Here is a 24,456-nt window from a genome sequence, read left to right as displayed (position 1 = left end):
ACTTTTCCAATTTCTGACTTGCATACAATCTATTTGCATACATCCACACAAAGCCTAGTTGTCTAAATACTAATAAACAAAATGGCAAAATTTGGGGGGGGGGGGGGGGGGGGAGTATATTAGGATTTTGTTTTAAATAAAGTTGACTCTTTTTCGGTTACTTTTTAAAACAAATGAAAACACAGGGATATGAAAAAAAGAAATCCAGGACATTAAGGGCATACTATTTTGTATGTATATATTATGCTGTTTACTGTTTATTCAGGTTGATTTCTCCTCATCCTATCTCTGGTATTATCAGATAAATATCTGATAATACGCTAAAGGTGTCTCCACGTGCCCACTTTAATCCATTAACTCATTTAGTGCCACATGACATCTAAGACGTCACGTGGCCTGACGCCCTGTGCGCCACATGACGTCAAAGACAGGTTTTTCCAAAGACGTCATGGAAAAACATGTTCAGAACCCAAGATATGATGATTTGAAGATGTGCTGCTCCATTCACTCTTTGTTTAACTTCTAACTTAAAAAGGCTGTATCTCGGCTCCTAAGCGCTTTTTTTACAATGAATTTTGGCTGTGGTACTCAGAGCCAAAATTCCATAAATAAGCTGGGCACTGAATGAGTTAAGACCGGGAACACATCTATTCAAAAATAGCAGATATACAAGCTCTATGAGCTTGTATATGAGCCGCGCTATTAACTTGTAGATCATAGAAAAATAATAATCGTGGAAGATTTGTGCAATTCTTTGAATATATATATATGCTTTAAAGCGAACATTTTCAACTACGATCTGTGCTTCTGGGGGTCCTTGGAACAACATATTTTGAGATGGGGGTCCTCGGCCAAATACATATCATTTTGGGGGTCCTTGATATGGGACATTTGGAGCACCACTGATATAGAAACATACAGTTAGGATTTAGAAAACATTTTTAGATACGTATGTGGCCGTGGACCCCCATATCAAAATGTTTTGTTCCAGGGACCCCCAGAGGCACAAATATTCGCTTTAAAAAAAAATTATAAAAGATTTTGCACAAATTAACATAATGATATGCAACAATACAATCATTAACATAATGATATGCAACAATACAATCATTAACATAATGACATGCAACAATACAGTCATTAACATATATTAATTATTGCGCGTTACCGTCTGTGTGTTGGCTGTGAGAGGCGTGGCCAGTTCAGCTCTGTTGTCCCGCCTCCTGGCTCTGATTGGAGGTTTCTTCTGTCCGTCAGCCTTCCCCTGACTGAGCCTCCTCACAGGACTGGTCAGCCAGCGCTGGAACAAAGTGATTGACAGCATATCAAACAAGGTTATCCACCGTAAACATATGTATGTTCAGCCCCCAAGGGAACGCGTGTGTGTCATTTTAAGATCACTTTGTCAATAAAAAAAATAGCAGATCTACAAGCTCATAGCGCGGCACCGAGTGCCGCGCTATGAGCTTGTATATCTGCCATTTCTTAGAAAAATCGTGAAAATGTGTGCAAATCTTTTATATACATTTTTAACTAAAATCTTTGCTTCGGGGGGTCCCTGGAACTTTTTTTTTTTATTGGAGGGGGTCCGCAGACAAATACATATTATTTTGGGGTCCTTGTCATGAAAAAAGTTTGAAAACCATTGACATAAGTAAAAAGAAATAAACTTTAGGGAAAAAAAACTAAGGATTTAGGAGACATTTGTAAAATCCCCAGAAGCAAAGATTTGAGTTACAAACTTTCGCTTTAAAAAAGTATATATATATTCAAACTAAAGATGTACACACATTTTCGCAATTTTTCAAAAAAATAGCAGATCTACAAGCTCATAGAAGCTCATAGCGTGGCACAGAGTGCCGCGCTATCAGCTTGTAGATCTGGTATTTTTATATACAGCCAAAGAAATCTTAAAATGACACACAGATGCGTTCCCGGTCTTAAAGGGTTAATGGGATAAACTAAGTACCGTATAAGTTTAGGTGTGTTTGCATGTACTTGCACCTTTAGTACATGTACCTTTAGCGTGTATGCTGCGTGTGTGCATGTACCTTTAGTGTGTTCCCGGTGCCAGATCCCGTTCTTTTGGGTCCCGGGGGTCCTGAAGCCGGCGATCCGGCCACGGCCCCTGGCGACCCGGCCACGCCCCCAGGCGATCCGGCCACGCCCCCAGGCGACCCGGTCACCACGCCCCCGGCCCCCCCACCCACAGTGGGGGAGGAGGGTCCTGCAATACACACAGCATGGATGAAAACACACAACTCATTAACTACACACAGCGGAGCTATTGTTATGGGTCACGTCACGTAAATCTATACATTATTGTTTTATTATCATTATCAAAATAATAAATACTAGGCAATTCCATTCAATTATTATTATTTAAAAACATTTTCAAAATTACACATTTTCAGCTTAAAAATACCTAAACAGAATGTGAATTGAAATTAAAAAAAAAGAAATTCTAAGCAATTCCATTGCTTAGATGGTGAGACAGGATGGATGTGAGACAGGGTGGATGTGAGACAGGATGGATGGTGAGACAGGATGGATGTGAGCCAGGAAGGATGTGAGACAGGGTGGATGTGAGACAGGATGGATGTGAGACAGGGTGGATGTGAGACAGGGTGGATGTGACACAGGGTGGATGTGAGACAGGATGGATGTGAGACAGGGTGGATGTGAGACAGGGTGGATGTGAGACAGGATGGATGGTGAGACAGGATGGATGTGAGACAGGAAGGATGTGAGACAGGATGGATGGTGAGACAGGATGGATGTGAGACAGGGTGGATGTGAGACAGGATGGATGGTGAGACAGGATGGATGGTGAGACAGGATGGATGTGAGACAGGGTGGATGTGAGACAGGATGGATGGTGAGACAGGGTGGATGTGAGACAGGATGGATGGTGAGACAGGGTGGATGTGAGACAGGATGGATGGTGAGACAGGATGGATGTGAGACAGGATGGATGGTGAGACAGGGTGGATGTGAGACAGGGTGGATGTGAGACAGGGTGGATGTGAGACAGGATGGATGGTGAGACAGGGTGGATGTGAGACAGGATGGATGTGAGACAGGGTGGATGTGAGACAGGGTGGACGGTGAGACAGGAAGGATTTGAGACAGGAAGGATGTGAGACAGGAAGGATGTGAGACAGGGTGGACGTGAGACAGTATACCTTGGCTGGTCATCTGGGATTGAACCATAGAACTATCTGAACCTGAGAGAGAGACAGAATCTGACAGACAGACAGACAGACAGACAGACAGACAGACAGACAGACAGACAGACAGACAGAGGATTATAAGTCAAGGCACGGTGGAACATATTTATACGATAGAATGCTAAAAGGATTAAACCCAAATAAGTCCTCAGGGCTGGTTTCCATTAAGGTCCTGTGTATTCAATTCATCCAGGCATTTAAAGGAGTAGTTCACCCAAAAGGTGACTTATGTTCTATCTATTACAAACCCCACGAAGCATTGAAATCATGGAGATATGTTTTAGTTTTTGTCTCATCCCTGAGACAATAATGTGATGAGCGGCAGTGGCTCCAGTAGGAGACTCAAAGAGACTCCTTTGTGTCTCTTACCGGATACATTAACATCTTGCAGGCTGAAAACCCACCTCTTCAGGAAACACTACCCTTCCTCTTCGCCTTGTCTGCTTGTTGTTAACTAGTTGTACATACTCTTGGACATTGGACATTCTTTATTCGATACACTTATTTGTTTTAGCTCTTGCTCATTTGATGTTCCTATTTGTCTCATCTGTTTAAGAAAGTAGGTAGCTGATATATTGCACTTTTACCTTAGCGCTAGGAATACTCTTAGTTGCTTGTTTTAGAAGAGAATGCTCTTAAGACTTCTGGTGATTAGTAGTTTCGTTCCCTACCTATGTTGAATGCACTTATTGTAAGTCGCTTTGGATAAAAGTGTCTCCTAAATGACTGTAATGTAATGTAATGTAATGTAATGTAATGTAACTCCACTGACATTGCAAACCTTCATACATCTTTCCACCGGTCATCATATTATTGTCTCAGGAATGCAAAAACAAAAACAAACAAAAAATCTCCACAAATTCAAGGCTTCGTGTGGTGTAATTGATAGAACGTAAGTAATGTTTTTTGGTGAACTACTCCTTTACAGACAAACAATAATATACAGTAATATGTAGGGGTGTGCCATACGATACGGCACACGATATCGGGCTCACAATATGGATATGAAGTGAAAGTGACTGGAGTCTCATTTCTCTGCAAAAGCCCTGTGAATATGATGGAATATGATGAAGGATTACTGTGATTATGATAAGCTCACATTTCATATCAAACACACCATACATACATCATTGGTTCTCAAAGTGGGGTCCGGGGACCCCCAGGGGTACTTAAGGGGGTCCCCAGCTAAATGATGGATAGGGACCAAATGGACCCTTATGGGTCTGTAACTCTAAATTAACATTGATTTTACAATATAAATTGGGGTCCCAGGGATAGAAATGCCATTAAATGGGGGGCCTAGTGCATGTCAAACTGGGGGTCCTTGAAATTATTATTTTTAGTGGCTAGAAATGTAAAAAGTCTTCTCTTATAGGGGTCCCTGACATATCTTTTCAAATGGGGGTCCACAGGCTAATACGTGACAATTTGGGGGTCCTTGACATGAAAAGGTTTGAGAACACCTGACATACAGTAAGAACTCCTCTAACTGTCTCCATACAGCATGACATCATGACCATACATACATATCCATGTCCCGTGGTATATCACAGGACCATATATCGTAATTAGAACACCACGTAGGTATATCTGGCACTGCCCTGACCTGGTTTAAGTCTTACCTTGCGGACAGAAGTTTCTCTGTCCAACTAGGTGACTTTTCATCTCCCGCGGCCCCCCTCACCTCTGGAGTCCCCCAAGGCTCTATCCTTGGCCCCATTCTGTTTCTGTTATATATGCTGCCATTAGGGTCAATTTTCACTAAACACAACATTCCTTTCCATTGCTACGCTGATGATGTCCAAATATATCTACGCCTCACCACCAATGCCCAAAACTCACTTAAACGCTTACAGGACTGCATGGACGATATTAAATCATGGATGGACACAAACTGTTTAAACCTCAATGAAAATAAAACAGAAGTCATATTCTTTGGCCATAACACTGTTCCATCCACCAACAACACCCTGGGTTCCCTCAGCACAAACATCTGTTCCTCCGTCAAAAACCTTGGTGTCACCTTTGACAGCACCTTCACATTTCATAAACATATTAGCTCTGTTGTTAAAAGCAGTTTTTTCCAACTACGCCTGTTGGCAAAAGTCAAACCCTATCTTCCACCTAAACAGCTGGAGATGGCAATCCATGCTTTTATATCTTCTAGATTGGACTATTGCAACTCCCTATTCTCCGGTATCGATCAGTCCTCTCTCAGGCGCCTGCAGCTAGTGCAAAACGCGGCTGCTCGCCTCCTTACTGGCACAAAAAAGCGAGAGCACATAACCCCAGTCTTAGCTGCCCTGCACTGGCTCCCTGTCAATTTTAGAATAGATTTTAAACTTCTTTTATTCACCTACAAATCTCTGCACGGTCTGGCCCCTTTATACCTGTCTGAACTTCTCGACCCCTACATTCCAGAAAGAGCACTAAGGTCAGCCAACCAGTTGCTCCTAGAGGTTCCCATAACCGGGCTGAGGAGTAGGGGTGACCGCGCCTTTGCTGCTGCTGCTCCTAGGCTCTGGAACAGCTTGCCTATTCTATTGAGGCTTTTAAATCCCTTCTTAAAACACACTTTTATTCCTTAGCTTTTAATCACATCTAAGTTCATGTCTTTATCTCTTGTTGTATGTGATCTGTGACTTTGTTGTTGTTACACTTGCATACTATCTTGTTTTGATGTTTCTTTTGTCTCACCATGTACAGCACTTTGGTTCAGTTTCGATTGTTGTAAATGTGCTTTATAAATAAAGTTTGATTTGATTTGATTTGATTTGATATATCAGCACACCTCTAGTAATATGTAAAACATCATATATATGAGTAGTAATAAAACATAAAGATGTGTACAGTAAACAGTTGGGGTTGTTAAGCTTAGTCTTTTTACAGTGTGTGTGTGTGTGTGTGTGTGTGTGTGTGTGTGTGTGTGTGTGTGTGTGTGTGTGTGTGTGTGTGTGTGTGTCTCTCTCTCTTACCTGTCTTGCTGTTGTTGGTCAGGATTCCCTCCATGTCTGCACTGTGAGAGTGAGACAGGCACAGCGCTGACATGGGCAGCAGCCCCTCCTACAAGGGGGCGGAGTTAAGGCTAATTTACTCATCGATATTCACACAGGGGCGGAGTTAATGCAAATGTACTCACTGCTATTCACGGCGAAATCCACCCGTTTCCAACATTAAAGGTGAATACCACTCATTTTCAACATTGAATGTCTTTAATTACATGTGTAGGTGTGGTATCAGTAATAGATTACCTGTGTAGGTGTGGTATCAGTAATAGATTACCTGTGTAGGTGTGGTATCAGTAATAGATTACCTGTGTAGGTGTGGTATCAGTAATAGATTACCTGTGTAGGTGTGGTATCAGTAATAGATTACCTGTGTAGGTGTGGTATCAGTGGTGCGGGCCAGGCACCAGCCAGGTCTGTCGGCGCTGCGCTCCACCAGCTCCACTGTCTGACCGCAGCGGACGCTGAGCTCGCCGGCGCCCCCGCTGGAGAAGTCTAACAACACCACCACTAACTCACAGCCTCCTGATAGCTGCACACACACACACACACACACACACACACACACACACACACACACACACACACACACACACACACACACACACACACACACACACACACACACACACACACACACACACACACACACACACACACACACACACATATTTTAACCATGTATTTATGTCCACATAAAGGAGAATACATAGACACACATATATTATAGGTGCAGTATCGTTACATTGACAAAATCCTGGCATATGTGTTCATGATACAATAGGTACTTTTTCACTGACGAAAACTAAACTAACAAAATAAAATCTAAGCTATGACTAAACTATGACTAAATATACTGACAATTTAGTCAACAAATAAAAAATCACACCCCAACCCAATCGCCAGAGGAAACATTCTCATTGAACGTTTTTCAACGTTTCTCAAAATCCGTGCATAGACTACTGGAAAACCACAAAATCCGTGCAAAGACTACTGGAAAACCACAAATTCCGTGCAGAGCCGCCTCGCATCTCCCCCATTGTGACTAAACCACTTCAGAGGCGCGCAGTCTCAAGGGAATTGTCGCCGTGTGAAGGACCACCGAGCGAGCTAAAGCGAGCGAGTTGCCGTCCTGAACATTGCGACATTCCCTTGAGCCTACTCAGCGCCGTTTGAGTTACGTACCGATAGGCACAGAATCGTAAATTTTGTTGTGGGGACTGCTCTGCTTCCGGGTTTTTCCGGGTTGCGACTGGTTACGCCCACCGTGGGACTCCCCGTACATATGCACGGAATTTGGGGGTTTCTAGGCGACTATGCACGGAATGACATGCACAAATCCTTGCAATGTATACTAATTCTCTGGCGATCAGACTGCACACCCAGTGTGAAGTGAGCAGTGCTATTTATGAGCAAAGTTTTAAGAAAATGTCATCATGTGTCTCGCTAGCCAATCACAGCAGTCCTTATCCTGAATACTTATCCTGCAAAGATAAGTATTCAGACCCTTGGCTGTGACACTTGTATGTTTGCACCGCTCGGTGCTCAAAAACAGCAGTGGTCATCACAGTGATGGAAGCTCACTTATAAAAAAAAGTATTTTTTTTTAAGTGAGTGGGGCTATTTATGAGTTATTAATTTTGTCATGCGTCTCGCCAGCCAATCACAGTACGTCACAGCCAATCAGCCAATCACAGTACAGCGAAAGACACATTTTCGCGACGGAAAGAAAAACTTTCGCCACGGATGGGTCCCAAACCCACTTATAGGAGCGGCTACACCGCTCAAAAACAGGCGTGTTATGTTATGAAGAGAACTAGTGGAGAAGAGATCCAGTAGAACTAAGACTAGAGGAGAAGAGATCCAGTAGAACTAAGACTAGAGGAGAAGAGATCCAGTAGAACTAAGACTAGAGGAGAAGAGATCCAGTAGAACTAAGACTAGTGGAGAAGAGATCCAGTAGAACTAAGACTAGAGGAGAAGAGATCCAGTAGAACTAAGACTAGTGGAGAAGAGATCCAGTAGAACTAAGACTAGAGGAGAAGAGATCCAGTAGAACTAAGACTAGTGGAGAAGAGATCCAGTAGAACTAAGACTAGTGGAGAAGAGATCCAGTAGAACTAAGACTAGAGGAGAAGAGATCCAGTAGAACTAAGACTAGAGGAGAAGAGATCCAGTAGAACTAAGACTAGTGGAGAAGAGATCCAGTAGAACTAAGACTAGTTGAGAAGAGATCCAGTAGAACTAAGACTAGAGGAGAAGAGATCCAGTAGAACTAAGACTAGAGGAGAAGAGATCCAGTAGAACTAAGACTAGTGGAGAAGAGATCCAGTAGAACTAAGACTAGTTGAGAAGAGATCCAGTAGAACTAAAAGACAAGTCATTGTATGCTTGGTTCCGGGCGGGTGTCACACTCAGAAAATAGCCGATCTACAAGCTCACAATACGTCGCGATGCGACGCATTGTGAGCTTGTAGATCGGCTATTTTCAAATGGCCGAAATGTATATAGGGCTGAAGTGGTTAATGTATGTTTTGCAATAATAATCACAATCTATAAAGTAACTAAAGTTTTCAAATAATTGTAATGGAGTAAAAGTACAATATTTGCCCCTAGGAGTAAAAGTATTGAAAATGGGAAATACTCCAGTAAAAAAAAAAGTCAGAAATCCTCAAATGTGTACTTAAGTACAGTAAATGTACTTAGTTACTTTACACCACTGCTAAAATCTGATATTTAGTCAACTAAAACTAGACTGAAACGTTTCAAATGACTAGAACATGACTGAAACTAAGTCAAACGATTTGCTGTCAAAATGAAGTAATGAGAGTAAAAAGAGTAGAAGGAGTATTAGTTTTTAACAGAACAACAACAGGATAATAACAGCAGAGTCTCACTCACCTCAGAGCAGAAACTACACTACAGCAAGTTAACATGGAAACTCCCTTTAAATACACACACACACACACACACACACACACACACACACACACACACACACACACACACACACACACACACACACACACACACACACACACACACACACACACACACACACAGCTGCGGCAGTGATGAAGTCATGGGACACACCCTCTGGACTCTGCTGAGACTCACACACACACACACACACACACACACACACACACACACACACACACACACACACACACACACACGCACACACACACAAATGCGCACGCGAGCCAATACACCCACACCCTTGCACACACACTGTGTGTGTGTGTGTGTGTGTGTGTGTGTGTGTGTGTGTGTGTGTGTGCGCTACATTCACACTGCCTGACAGGCAGTCTATAGACGAATGTTTCTCAGACTGGGGACCCCCAAAATGATTTTAGGGGGTCCCCAGAGGATTACCTTAATGTGCAACACAGTTTTCTCTCTCAACAGTAAACAGCCCAACATAGAGTATAAGTGTTTACAGGGTCTCTGCACATGTAAGTCACTATGTAAGTGACTATTACTTTTTATGTCAAAAGTAATAAACAGATTATTCTATTATAGAGAACATGGTCAGGCATTAAATTGGCCAAAATTGTCAAATATTAGATTGTAATTGTGATTGTAAAAATGATCGATCTACAAGCTCACATCACAAGTCGATGCGTTGTGTACGTTGGGTCCGGGTCCGTGTTTTATCAGAATCACTCGGAACCCGTTCTAATATCTCGGACCTCCGGGTCGGTTTATGTGAGCTTGTAGATCAGGGGTTTTCAACAGGGGGTCCGGGACCCCAAGGGGGTCCTCAGAGTTACTACAGGGGGTCCGCCAAATCTTTGTGCAATATGATTATTTATTTTTTACATTAAACACTTGAACCCTATAGCATGCCTCCCTTTTCTGAGGAGAACTTTAGCCAAAAATAGCAGATCTACAAGCTCACAACGCCTCGCGCTGCGAGGCGTTGTGAGCTTGTAGATCTGCTATTTTTGAGAAAAAAAAGAGTTATAGGTGTAGAGGGAAAAAAGAGCAGACCAAGTGAGAAAAAAACAAAGTTTCATCTGAAACACAATATTATACAATAAGTAGGGGGGGGGGCCTGCTTCACCTCTTGGCCTGAAAACATTGAAGACCCCTGTTGTAGATCGGCTCTTTTTGGTGCGTGGCGCGGCGCGCGCGTTGCAACCACGTAAATCGGGCATTATGTTACAGCAGCGTTGATCAGTCTTAACCTTTACATCGTCAGGTTGATATTTATACAGCAATAGAACTTTAGATTACTTCTGAATGATAACATAAAGAATACAATCACTGTTTACTAAAAGATCATTTAAGACCTGGAACAGATCTGTGTCATTTTTGGATTTGAGCTAAAAAGCATTATTTTACACTTTGGCTATTGAAAAATAGCAGATCTACAAGCTCATAGCGCGGCACCGAGTGCCGCGCTATGAGCTTGTAGATCTGCTATTTTTTTTAAATCGAGAAAATGTGTGCAAATTAATATATTTATATTCTTTTAAAGCGAACATTTTTAACTCAAATCTTTGCTTCTGGGGCGGTCCCTGGATCAACATATTTTGAGATGGGGGTCCGCGGCCAAAATTCATATCATTATGGGGGTCCTTGACATGAAAACGTTTGAGAACCACTGATATAGAAACACACGTTTTTTCAGAAAACTGTTGGGATTTGGAAGACATTAGCTAAGAATCGCCCTCAGGTCTTAATGGGTTAAAGGAGGAGTTCACCCAAAAAATTACTTATTTTCTATCATTTGCACACCCTATGAAGCCTTGAATCCATGGATTATTTTTTGTTTTTGTCGCATTCCTAAGCTAATAATTTGATTTCCGTCTCCTACCGGCTAATGTATCCGGTAGGAGACACAAAGTAGATTATTTGTGTCTCCTACCGGATATACAGTCATACGGTCATCAAATTATTCTCTTAGGAATGCCACAAAAACAAAAATAAATCCATGAAATCAAGGCTTCATGGGGTGTGTAATTGATAGAAAATAAGTCATTATTTATAATGGCTTGTTATATATAATTTATATAACAAGCCTCGTTCAAACGGCCACACTGTAGCTCTGGAATGGAGGATGCTATGGAAATATTAACTCTACTTCAGTATAAAGGAAATCATTCCAACAGAGGGTGGAGTGGAATGAATCAACGTATTTATTACACCTTAAAGGACAACTTTGTTTTTTTACAACCAAGGTTTATATTTTAGCTTGTAATTAAAGTAAATAAATGATGAGTGTAATTTTTTTTTCATTTACTGCTTTCTATAGTTTTAGCATTTTTTGCGATATTTTTTACAGTGGGCGGGGGCATTCTGTCCGGTGGCTAAATATGCCTTTTTTACACAATAAAAAAGGTCCGGCTGTCTGAGATGGCCAGATGTGAGTTATTGGGGGCTAGAAGAGCTACTGTAAATAATAATAAAGAAAACGCCGGGTTAATGTGTTAAAAAAATACATATTTAGCCACCGGACAGAATGCCCCCGCCCACTGTGAAAACACTGTAAAAAAGATTGTGAAAATTGCTAAAACTTTAGAAAGCAGTACATTTTAAATTTTTAACACTCATCTTTTATTTACTTTAATTACAATCTAAAACATAAACATTGGTTGTAAAAAAACAAAGTTGTCCTTTAAACGAGAGCTCTCGGAGACTGCCTCATGCAGCCTCCTGATTGTCAAACTCGTGTCTCCTTTATACACAACAAGAAGAGAACACACATAGCTGGAGGCGTGGTTTAGTGCAGTGGTTCTCAAACTTTTCATGTCAAGGACCCCCAAATTGACACTTGTTAGCCCGCGGACCCCCATTTGAAAAGATATGCCTCAGGGACCCTCAAAAGAGAAGATTTCTTTACGGCTCTAGCAGTGATTCTCAACCATTTTCATTTCAAGGACCCTCAGTTTGACATGCATTAGGGCTACAGACCCTCATTTAATGACATTTCTATCTCTTGGACCCCAGTTTGTATTGTAAAATCTATGTTATTTTAACTCTGAGAGTGTAAAAATGGAACCAAATGGACCCGTTAGGGTCCATTTGGTTCCATTTGTACACTCTCAGAGTTACAGACACATAAGGGTCCATTTGGTTCCACTTGTACACTCTCAGAGTTACAGACCCATAAGGGTCCATTTGGTTCCATTTGTACACTCTCAGAGTTACAGACGCATAAGGGTCCATTTGGTTCCACTTGTACACTCTCAGAGTTACAGACACATAAGGGTCCATTTGGTTCCATGTGTACACTCTCAGAGTTACAGACCCATAAGGGTCCATTTGGTTCCATTTGTACACTCTCAGAGTTACAGACGCATAAGGGTCCATTTGGTGCCTAATCTATCATTTAGCTGGGGACCCCCTGGAACTCCCTCAAGGACCCCTGGGGGTCCCCGGACCCCACTTTGAGAACCAATGGTTTAGTGGACACAGTACATACATGGCTCTATTTACAAATAGTTACTCTAACAGGATACCAACAGGTGAGAACATGGTTTGTCTACTACTGTGAGTTATACTGCAGAGTGAGCAAATGTGAGTTCTAACTAGAATCACAGGGGAAACAGTGTAGTATTCATATACATTCTATTATATTCCTCCCTTTGATTCAAATAGAATAATAGACCAAGAGAATATGAAATACTAGACTGTAATGAGATATTACTACAATTATTTACACTCCAGACTCCAACTGTGGGCCTCTGAACTCCAACCAGCATTTTCCAGAAGCCTAATAGTTCTATGTACATTATCACGGCTCACGGCCGGACAATGTCCCCCCCCCCCAATTCTACCGGACCCCCGTGTGTGTGATGAGCCGATCTCCGTGAGGAGGGAGGTCACAGAGAATATTCCATGATTTTTCTAAGATAAAGTAAAATCGCTGTGTTCGAGCCAAGGGGGGCGGTAGGCGATGTTTTAACTCTGGCCGTGAATGAGTTAACGCAGGGGGTCTTCAACAGGGGGTCCGGGACCCCTAGGGGGTCCTCAGAGTTACTACAGGGGGTCCGCCAAATCTTTGTGTGATATGATTTTTTTTTCTTTACTTGAAACACTTGAACCCTCGCGTCCCTTTTCTGAGGAGAACTTTAGCCAAAAATAGCCGATCTACAAGCTTGACTTGTAGATCGGCTATTTTTGGCAAAGAGTTATAGGTGTGTAGAGGGAAAAAAGAGCAGCAAAAGTTTATCTGAAACACAATTGTATACAATATAGAGGGGGTCCCTGCTTCATCTCTCTCTCTCTCAGCTAAGTGGGTCCTTGGCCTGAAAACGTTGAAGACCCCTGAGTTAAAGGATTAAGTGACTTCAGCGCCTGATAATAAGCATTGTTGGAAGGAGAACTTGTAGATCTTGTAGGGTCAGTAGGCAGACTAAGGTCAGACATGCCATCGGGGGATAATGTCCCCCCGCACTATGAGCTTGTAGATCTGCTATTTGTGAATAGCCAAAAGAAATATAAAATGACAAAGATGTGTGTGTGTGTGTGTGTGTGTGTGTGTGTGTGTGTGTGTGTGTGTGTGTGTGTGTGTGTGTGTGTGTGTGTGTGTGTACCTTGTCACTGTCTGCGGTGTTCTGGGAGGTGCGGGAGGCGATGGAGACGCTGTCTGGCTGACTGCTGGCGTCTCCTACACTGTCTGCGTCCTCACTGGTGTCCCTGCACACACACGCGCGCGCGCGCGCACACACGCACACGTGCACACACACGCGCATGCGCACGCACGCACGCACGCACGCACGCACGCACGCACGCACGCACGCACGCACGCACGCACGCACGCACGCACGCACGCACACACACACACACACACACACACACACACACACACACACACACACACACACACGGAAACACAACAGTTATAAAACGGTTTAAAAACTTAAAGGGATAGTTCACCCCCAAATGACTTTTTTTTCCTATGTATTAGTCACCCCATGCAGACTTGAATTCATGGACATGTTTTAGATTTTCTCTCATTCCTAAGACAATAATGTGATGACCGGCAGCGGTTCCGGTAGGAGACACAAAAACTCTCCTTTGTGTCGTCTACCGGAACCACTGCTTACCGGTCCACTGGTCATCACATTATTGTCTTAGGAATGAGACAGAAACAACTAAAATATCCATGAATTCACGTCTCCATGGAGTGACTAATCCATAGAAAAAAGGTCATTTTGTAAGGGTCCATTCTGTGTGTGTGTGTGCATTAGGGCTGGTGAATTAATATTCGAATATCAAATATTCCTCGAATATGGGGAAAATATGTATATTAGAGTATGAAAATAATATTTAAAAAATAAAAAAACATGTTCATTTGACAGGGACAATACAAAAAACAATGTATTAAGTTATAAAAGCAAACAAAAACAATGTTTTATTGGATCCGAGCTCACAAAAAACACATTGTTTTTTGTATTGTTTCTGTCAAAAAAAAATTAGAAAAAAAACATATATCTATATATTTTTTTGCATATTTTTTAATAATAATAATAATAATATTCAAATATATTCAAATATCTGCAAATTTTAAGACCAATATTCGAATATCATTTGTGAGTAAAGTTGACAGCCCTAGTGTGTGCATGCGTATCTAACCTGCGCGTGATGCTGCGTTGCCGTGACAACGTGGGGCCGGGGGTTTTGGGCAACGGGATTGGCTCCCTCAGCGCGCCTCTCAGGTGGCCCCGCCTCTCCTGGATCACCTGACGAACGCTCCTCACCCAATCCTGTTTGAGCTCCAGCGAGGCCGCCTGCACGGACCGACCAATCACACGTCTCGTTATTCCATCAATACACTATGATCAATACACTCACTGTGATCGTTTTATAATCAATGCAATTATTCATGATCAATATGTTTAGCAAGTTCAGCTTCAAAGCCCTGATGGTTCTCTAGACAGGACTAAAGTCCTGATGGTTCTCTAGACAGGACTGAAGTCCTGATGGTTCTCTAGACAGGACTAAAGCCTGATGGTTCTCTAGACAGGACTAAAGTCCTGATGGTTCTCTAGACAGGACTAAAGTCCTGATGGTTCTCTAGACAGGACTAAAGTCCTGATGGTTCTCTAGACAGGACTAAAGCCTGATGGTTCTCTAGACAGGACTAAAGTCGTTTGCATTTACTGTCCGTGTGAATTGAGTTTCCACCGGAGTAAGTCTAGCTCTCAGGCCCATTAACACATTGTGTTAATCTACGTTTTTAACAACACATTACCTGCCAAGGACGCAGATATGCGTTCTATTTTCAATAGATTTTTTATTTTGTTATTCCACAAGGGGCGCTCTAACACATCTTAGGAATGATCCCTCGTCGTCACTCAGAGAAGCAGTAGACGTCATTCCCAAAAAAAAACGGACATTCGTCCGCCCCAACTATAGCATTTTAGACTTCTAACTCAAGATTACTTTTTTTTGTTTGCATGTTCTCCCCGTGTTCCAGAGGGTAGGTACCCTCACAAAAACATGCAGTAATCCTGGTCTCTATACTGCCTCCCCCTGGTCAGCCGGGGCGCCTGATGGAGGGGAAAGGAAGTGGTTGGAATAACGTGTTCCTTCCACGCGCTACGTCCAACCAGGAACCTCCCCTCCTGTCAGGTGACAAGAAGGTCAGTTGGCTCTCATGCATTGAAGGAGGCATGAGCTCGGCCCTGGCCTCCCTAGGTTGGCAGAGGGAGTGTAGTGCCCAGGATTACATAGATAATAGGCACCGGGTGTAAAAAATAGGGTTACAAAATCGTGGGATAAAAATCTAGAAGTAAAAAAAAGATTACTTTTTTTGTGATGAAAAAACGCACGTTTTCAACAGGCCATAAAGCCCCCACGTGGCTGATTGAGGTTGTAATGTTATTGTTCCAGTGGATCCACGGATCCACCGTGAGATATCACACTCTCATTTATAGTGTTAGTGTGTGTGTGTGTGTGTGTGTGTGTGTGTGTGTGTGTGTGTGTGTGTGTGTGTGTGTGTGTGTGTGTGTGTGTGTGCACACACAGACCTTCAGGACAGTCTTGTTGTCAGAGGTGGGGGTGCGTCCCACCCAGAGGGCGAACTTACAGGGGTCTCCCTCGATGTGCTCCGTTACGCCCAGCTCCGATGTCTGACGCACACACACACACACACACACACACACACACACACACACACACACACACACACACACACACACACACACACACACACACACACACACATTTTAGGATGGCAAAAAAAAACAATCACAAGAGGATCCACGGATCCGCCTACATCTGACATCATCGCAGCTTGTTTTAGCAGATATTAGCTCACCTCCGACTCTCATTGGACGGTACTTTTTGTATGGAAGACATCCTATAGGCTCACATTTCAACACCAGAGCAAGAGGCGGTCCACTCAGAGAGTGGGCGGGGTCTATGGATAATCACCCTGTCGGGCTTTAATTTTCAATAATGACCACCTCCCCATACATTATCCCCTTGGTATCCTTGGTTCTCAAAGTGGGGTCCGGGGACCCCCAGGGGTATTTGAGGGGGTTCCAGGGGGTCCCCAGCTAAATGATGGATAGGAACCAAATGGACCCTTATGGGTCTGTAACTCTGAGAGTGTACAAATGGAACCAAATGGACCCTGACGGGTCCATTTGGTTCCATTTGTACACTCTCAGAGTTAAATTAACATTGATTTTACAATATGAATTGGGGTCCCAGATATATAAATGCCATTAAATGGGGGTCCGTAGCCTAATGCATGTCAAACTGGGGGTCCTTGAAATTAAAATGGTTGAGAATCACTGCTAGAGAGCCGTAAAAACTTCTCTTATATGGGGGGTCGCTGGCTTATCTTTTCAAATGGGGGTCCGTGGGCTAATAAGTGTCAATTTGGGGGTCCTTGGCAGGAAAAAGTTTGGGAACCACTGACGTAAACAATGTGTATGGTAGAGTATGTTATGTATATGTAATGTGTATATTTACCCTCAGTCGGTTCTTATAGATGTATTTGGTTTTGCCCGTCGAGTCTTTCATCTCCTTGCTGAAGATGAGTGACAGCTCAAACAGGAAGAGGTGTCGGTCCCGCCCCTTCCTGATCAGAGACTTCAGATCCCATACCTGGAAGGAGTCCTGCAGCAACAGCTCCCCATGTACCTCCAGGCCCTCATCTAGACCTGAAAATATAGGAACACAATTCTCTGTGTAACTTCCACTAGACCTGAAAATACAGGACACAATTTTCTGTGTAACTTCCCTCTAGATCTGATAGGACACAATTATCTGTGCAACTTCCCTCTAGACCTAGAAAACAATAGGAAACAATTCACTGTGTACCTTCCTCTACATCCTCCAACATGCTAACATGCATAGCATCATTAATAAAGAGTTTAAATGTTACCCTCCAACATGCTAACATGCATAGCATCGTTAGCTCTCTTGGGAACGCTGAGCATCACGTCCAATCCTTCCTTAATTTCTCCTTTCCCTTCTTCACAACAAGACAACAGCTCCTATAGAAACACACACACACACACACACACACACACGCAGAGTGCGTTGGGGAAGTTACAAACATAAACGCCATAAAGCCAGATTCAAATAGAGTAACAGAAGTCCTGACATCACTGGTTCATCCTCTGGGGTCACTGAAGTCATATTTCTCTATGGAGAATAACATTGTGTCGTCTTGGAATCGTCTCATAGAAGAATTTTTGTCCAAAACTAAACAAACTGTCCCGACGCCATCGTCAGGGAGGAGGCTCTGTATGGTTTATGACAGTCAGTCACTTATATTTCATACAGTCTGTTTTCTGGCCAAAATGTAATTAATTTGGCGGCGGTAACATTAGCGTTTTCTCACCGTTAGTTGATGCTTCATATCCATACGAGTCAAACCGCCGGGGTCAAGTTTATTTTTGGTTCTTATATGACGTGAGACAGAGAGAGAGACGGTGTACTCTTTTTACCTATAATGCTGCTGCATTGTCTGAAGGCATCCAAACCAAAATAAGTTTGACTCTCATGAACCTGTACACAAGATGTAACAATAAAGTACAAACTTGAACCTTGTACAGTTTTGGCTGTCGGTGAATAAAAGCACACATATCGCCTTGTCTTGCAAAGCTTCATTATGAGCTCTGTCTGTGTCTGTGGTTAAAACCAAAATATTATTTCCACAGAGAAGGCTCAGTGAAGCCTGACAGCGCGTCGCGGGTTGTGTCAATAAAAGGCAGAAAAGCCCCCCCCCAAAGAAAGAAAAGCGATAATTATTTCCACAGAGAAGATGTCACAGAGTTAAAGGAGTACCTTACCCAATAAATGACTTTTCTAACGTTTACCTGAGTAAATGATTGAAATAAGTCATTTATTTGGTGAATTAACAAGCTAATGAAGTGAGTAGTAGTATTAGTATTATTATTAGTAGTAGTAGTATTAGTAGTAGTACCTTTAGTAGGAGTTGATACTTGGTGATTCTCTGAACTGGTTTGATGAGAGCTGAGGAGATGGAGTTAGCTAAACCATGTCTCCTTTGGACCTCCTAACACACACACACACACACACACACACACACACACACACACACACACACACACACACACACACACACACACACACACACACACACACACACACACACACACACACACACACACACACACAAATATGCACGTATGCGAGCGCACGCGCGCACGCACACACGCGCACACACACACACACACACACACACACACACACACACACACACACACACACACACACACACACGCACGCACGCACGCACGCACACACACGCACGCACGCACGCACACACACACACACACGGCGACATTTAACATTCTATGTGTTATGGATGTGTTGATCTAGTATCTAGGAGCCATAAGACAGTATTGATTATGGTAGGAATGTAGTCGTACAGATGAGATGTGCCATTTCAGAACTTCACACTTCAATGATCTTTTCCTGAAAGTCCCCTGAAAAGTCCCCTGAAAGTCCACACCAGAATAGTTTTTCTTTGAGTTATCACCACTAGTGTTGCTGTTTGACAGCACATTTTGATTCAGTCTTTTGAATAAAATGTAATTTAGTTTTAGTCATATTTTAGTTCATCTGAAATGTTTTAGTCTTAGTCTAGTTTTAGTCGACTAAATATCATAAGATTTCAGTCAAATAAATCTACAGTTGATTTAGTCGACTAAAATGTATTTTGGCGGGTCTTGATGGTGTCGTAATGGCTTATTTTACAGTTGGTTGCATGCTGAAAATAGCCGATCTACAAGCTCACAACGTGTCCAATATTTTCAGAGGTAGTCGACGAATATTTTTCGCCGTAGTCGACTTTTACACTGATGTGAGCTGTGGATTTCCCACTGATTTGCCCAGGAATTGCCAATGGCAGGGCCTGTGAAGTTCTGGAATGGCATATCTGTAGTGGTAGCAGTAGTATTACATAGATATAGTAGTAGTACTAGTAGCAGTAGTATTATATAGATATAGTAGTAGTACTAGTAGTAGTAGTATTATATAGATATAGTAGTAGTACTAGTAGTAAAGGTAATTGTAGTAGTAAGTAACAGCAGTAATAGTGGTAACAGCACGAGTAAGAAGGGGTGTGGTCTGATAAAAGGGGGTGTGGACTGATAACAAGGGGGCGTGGTCTCACCTCAAAGAAGGTGGTCCCATGTTGTTGGATCAGTAGACTGGAATCTGGCTTGTTTTTGCAATAAGTCACATACATATGGAACTTATCAGCCTGGAAGAGACAGACAGACAGACAGACAGACAGACAGACAGACAGACAGACAGACAGAGAAGTTAAAGATTTAAATCAGGGTCTGTCTTCAACAGGGGGTCCGGGACCCCTAGGGGGTCCTCAGAGTTACTACAGGGGGTCCGCCGAAATCTTGCGATATTGTGCGATATCTTTTATTTCTTACTTTAACCACTTGAACCTTAGCATCCCTATTCTGAAGAGAACTTTAGCCCAAAATAACACATCTACAAGCTCACAACGCCTCGCAGTGCAAGGCGTTGTGAGCTTGTGGATCTGCTATTTTCGGCAAAGCGGTATTAGGTGCAGAAGGAAAAAGGAGCAGACCAAGTAAACAAAAAAAGTTTAATCTGAAACTAGACGGCGACACAGACAGAACGGTAGAACACACACACACACACACACACACACACACACACACACACACACACACACACACACACACTGCAAACTTATAAAGGACTTTCATTTACAGCCCGTGTCCAGTCCCCACACACACACACACACACAGTGGTTACCCAGGTAACGAAGCAGTGTCCAACGTCCTCAGGAAGTTGTTCATAGTTCTCCAACTCCTTCAGAAAGATACTACACAAACACACACATAAAAATACACACAGTAAAAATACACAGAGTAATATAGTATACAAATACACACATGTGTTTGTGTACATCTAGTCTAGAGTGGATATTTGTATATTAGTCACAGAGGTATGTTTTGCTGTTTATTGCTAGAGTTAGTGTTTATGCATGGTCACTAGAGGGACAGATTATTAAACGGGGAAGCGAGATGAGACCGCTAAGCTAACCCACCCGTCTAGGCTCCCAGACTCTACTACGAGAACCCTGTGTGTGTAATGACTCTGTGAGGCCGGAGGTCACAGAGAATATTCCATGATGTTTCAAAGGTCAGTAAAATCACTGTTTTTGCTGGCAGCAGTGGCACACTATTACACTATTACTCTGGCAGTCAAAGAGTTAATGTAACCACACCGCTGGAACACATAGTGCCACGTTGGGTGGGAACACACCTATAGAAGTAGTTCTAATAGAATGTGTCCTGTTAGGAGACTAAGTGCTTCTGTGGAGATAAGTAAACTACCAGGACACACCTACGTCTCCCGTCTCGCTGTTTTTATAACTCCACACTGTTGTTAATTAAGTACAGAACCAGTTAGAATAGAGTGTGACCTGTTGTGGAAGTCGTAGATGTCTTGAATGTTTCCAAAAACCACGTCATCCTTGTTGGACAGACCGGCTGGGATGTCCTCTGGTCCACTGGTCATCTCCCACAGGTAGGTCTACAACACATAGAACACATTCATGTAGAACACACTAAAAGGTGTGACAGACGGACAGACAGACAGACAGACAGACAGACAGACAGACAGACAGACAGACAGACAGACAGACAGACAGACACAGACAGACCGACCTCTATACACTCCTGTAGGTCTCTGACGTAAACTCTCTCCGTCTGCAGCAGTTCTGCCATGATGTACCTGAAAGATACAAACACACACACATGCATGTTTTTTTTTTATATTTATCCAAATAGCTGATCTACAAGCCCACAACGTGTTGCAGTTGTGGGATGTTCCCCTCCAAAGTGCCAATGACGAGTAACACGTGGAAACAGTGTTTTCAGTGATTAACGCTAGATGGCGCTCTTCACCAACATAAGAGTGATCCTACAGTATGACTTACAGAGAAGAGTAGACCAGGACATAAAGTGATCACAACAAACCCAGCCCCGCCCCCATCGTCCTGGAGAGAAATATTCTGTGGCTCTTGAAAGGTTAGTAAAAATTAGGGCCGGGACTTTATCGCGTTAATTTCGATCAATTAATTACAGAAAAAATATGGCGTTCATTTTTTTTTACACATTTTAATCACACCCGTTTTTGCACCGCGGAACGTTTCTCACTGGACGAGTTTCAGACGGACGGATCATACCAGCGCACCAATCGACGTGGTTCTCACTTCTCAGACAACAACAAAGTAAACTGCAGCCACAGCACAGCGCATGACAACATGAATGAAGACGCGCCCGCATAGCCTGCTTGATAATGTTGGCAGTGCAAATACCTCAAACTTGTACTTAAGTACAGTTCTTGAGTACATGTACAGACAAAGATGTATGCCAAAATCCATTTAAAAAGAATGCTTTTCACTGTTCTCAGGTCAAATATTGATATGCGATTAAAATGTGATTAAATGCTGAACAAAAACAAAAACGCTGGGAAGGTGGGCTATAGACAATGTTTTACTCTGGTGGTTAGAGTAGGTGGTTAGGTGGAGTTAATAACCAGTCCAGTTCTGATAAACTGTACATCAGCCTTGCAGTTTATTATGACCTCTGGGAGATGGGGTAACAGTTTATTATGACCTCTGGGAGATGGGGTCTAAAAACAGTTTATTATGACCTCTGGGAGATGGGGTCTAAAAACAGTTTATTATGACCTCTGGGAGATGGGTCTCTCTCTCTCTCTCTCTCTCTCTCTCTCTCTCTCTCTCTCTCTCTCTCTCTCTCTCTCTCTCTCTCTCTCTCTCTCTCTGTATAGTAATTCTATGGGACTCTCTCTCTCTCTCTCTCTCTCTCTCTCTCTGTATAGTAATTCTATGGGACTCTCTCTCTCTTTCTCTCTCTCTCTGTATAGTAATTCTATGGGACTCTCTCTCTCTTTCTCTCTCTCTCTCTGTATAGTAATTCTATGGGACTCTCTCTCTCTCTTTCTCTCTTTCTCTCTCTCTCTCTGTATAGTAATTATATGGGACTCTCTCTCTCTCTCTCTCTCTCTGTATAGTAATTCTATGGGACTCTCTCTTTCTCTTTCTCTTTCTCTCTCTCTCTCTCTCTCTCTCTCTCTCTCTCTCTCTCTCTCTCTCTCTATAGTAAGTCTATGAGACTCTCTCTCTGTGTTATAAGTCTATGAGACTCTCTCTGTGTTATAAGTCTATGAGACTCTCTCTGTGTTATAAGTCTATGAGACTCTCTCTCTGTATTAAAAGTCTATGGGACTCTATCTCTGTGTTATAAGTCTATGGGACTCTCTCTCTCTGTGTGTTATAAGTCTATGGGACTCACTCTTTCTTCCGTGCGGAGCGTCTCTTCTCGTCACTCAGTTGGTGGTTGGGGTCGTTCAGGTTGACCTCTGGATCAGAGTCTGATAGGCTGTTAGGAATCAACTCCAACTCCATGTCCTTATTATCCTTATTAGACACAGTAAACATGTCCTTATTATCCTTATTAGACACAGTAAATATGTCCTTATTATCCTTATTAGACACAGTAAACATGTCCTTATTATCCTTATTAGACACAGTAAAACATGTCCTTATTATCCTTATTAGACACAGTAAACATGTCCTTATTATCCTTATTAGACACAGTAAAACATGTCCTTATTATCCTTATTAGACACAGTAAAACATGTCCTTATTATCCTTATTAGACACAGTAAACATGTCCTTATTAGACACAGTACAACATGTCCTTATTATCCTTATTAGACACAGTAAATATGTCCTTATTGTCCTTATTAGACACAGTAAATATGCCCTTATTGTCCTTATTAGACACAGTAAACATGTCCTTATTGTCCTTATTAGACACAGTACAACATGTCCTTATTGTCCTTATTAGACACAGTAAACATGTCCTTATTATCCTCATTAGACAAAGTAAACATGTCCTTATTATCCTTATTATCCTTATTAGACACAGTAAACATGTCCTTATTGTCCTTATTAGACACAGTGCAACATGTCCTTATTATCCTTATTATACACAGTAAACATGTCCTTATTATCCTTATTAGACACAGTAAATATGTCCTTATTACCCACATGTCCTTATTAGACACAGTAAACATGTCCTTATTATCCTTATTAGACACAGTAAACATGTCCTTATTATCCTTATTAGACACAGTAAACATGTCCTTATTATCCTTATTAGATACAGTAAAACATGTCCTTATTATCCTTATTAGACACAGTAAAACATGCCGTTGTCCTTATCAGAAACAGTACAACACTGCATTATAATCCTTATTAGACACAGTAAATGTATCGTTATTATCGTCATTAGACACAGTAAATACTTCCTTATTAGACACAGTACATGTCCTTATCCCTGGATCAATTAAAACTGTTCCTATGTAAGCCCCATTGTCTCTGGACCAATGGGAACGTCTCCTATGTATGCCCCATTGTCTGTGGACCAATGGGAACGTCTCCTTTGTAAGCCCCATTGTCTGTGGACCAATGGGAACGTCTCCCTGCCTGTGTGAACAGTGTGAACATGTACCTGTGAACAGCCCGGCAGAGCGTTCTCCAGCAGGTGGCGGTATTGCGTCATTCTGACGGTGAAGTCTCGGTAGCGTTTGTCCACGACCGACACACAGCGTCTAAGCTCCGCCCTGTGCACGTGACCCTTACCCAGCATGCTCTCTGCTAACTGGATCAGCAGGTGAACCTTCTCCTGAGTGTGCTG

The 24,456-nt window shown here is 42.4% G+C and overlaps 1 protein-coding gene across 1 annotated transcript in view; it reads right to left on the bottom strand.

Annotated features, from left to right (window-relative positions):
• The window catches only part of LOC311041141 (kalirin-like), a 93,997-nt gene that overhangs the window by 18,789 nt on the left and 50,752 nt on the right, over positions 1–24,456 (bottom strand). Inside the window, exons 28-44 of the mRNA XM_084051647.1 lie at positions 24,271–24,453; positions 23,047–23,171; positions 21,394–21,460; positions 21,150–21,259; positions 20,477–20,546; positions 19,851–19,940; positions 18,636–18,728; positions 17,589–17,700; positions 17,174–17,364; positions 16,222–16,323; positions 14,825–14,979; positions 13,783–13,885; positions 6,606–6,767; positions 6,206–6,293; positions 3,186–3,245; positions 2,052–2,227; positions 1,169–1,300 (exon numbers count right to left, since the gene is read on the bottom strand). Of these exons, the coding sequence (XP_083907773.1) occupies positions 1,169–1,300; positions 2,052–2,227; positions 3,186–3,245; positions 6,206–6,293; positions 6,606–6,767; positions 13,783–13,885; positions 14,825–14,979; positions 16,222–16,323; positions 17,174–17,364; positions 17,589–17,700; positions 18,636–18,728; positions 19,851–19,940; positions 20,477–20,546; positions 21,150–21,259; positions 21,394–21,460; positions 23,047–23,171; positions 24,271–24,453 (2,019 nt within the window). The remainder of the gene's footprint in view (positions 1–1,168; positions 1,301–2,051; positions 2,228–3,185; positions 3,246–6,205; positions 6,294–6,605; positions 6,768–13,782; positions 13,886–14,824; positions 14,980–16,221; positions 16,324–17,173; positions 17,365–17,588; positions 17,701–18,635; positions 18,729–19,850; positions 19,941–20,476; positions 20,547–21,149; positions 21,260–21,393; positions 21,461–23,046; positions 23,172–24,270; positions 24,454–24,456) is intronic.

This window comes from Gymnoscopelus microlampas (assembly GCF_963454915.1).
Source record: "Gymnoscopelus microlampas genome assembly, chromosome: 24".
NCBI classification, from domain to species: domain Eukaryota; kingdom Metazoa; phylum Chordata; class Actinopteri; order Myctophiformes; family Myctophidae; genus Gymnoscopelus; species Gymnoscopelus microlampas.
Note: the sequence above shows the minus strand (reverse complement) of the source record. Positions and strands in the feature narration are given on the sequence as shown.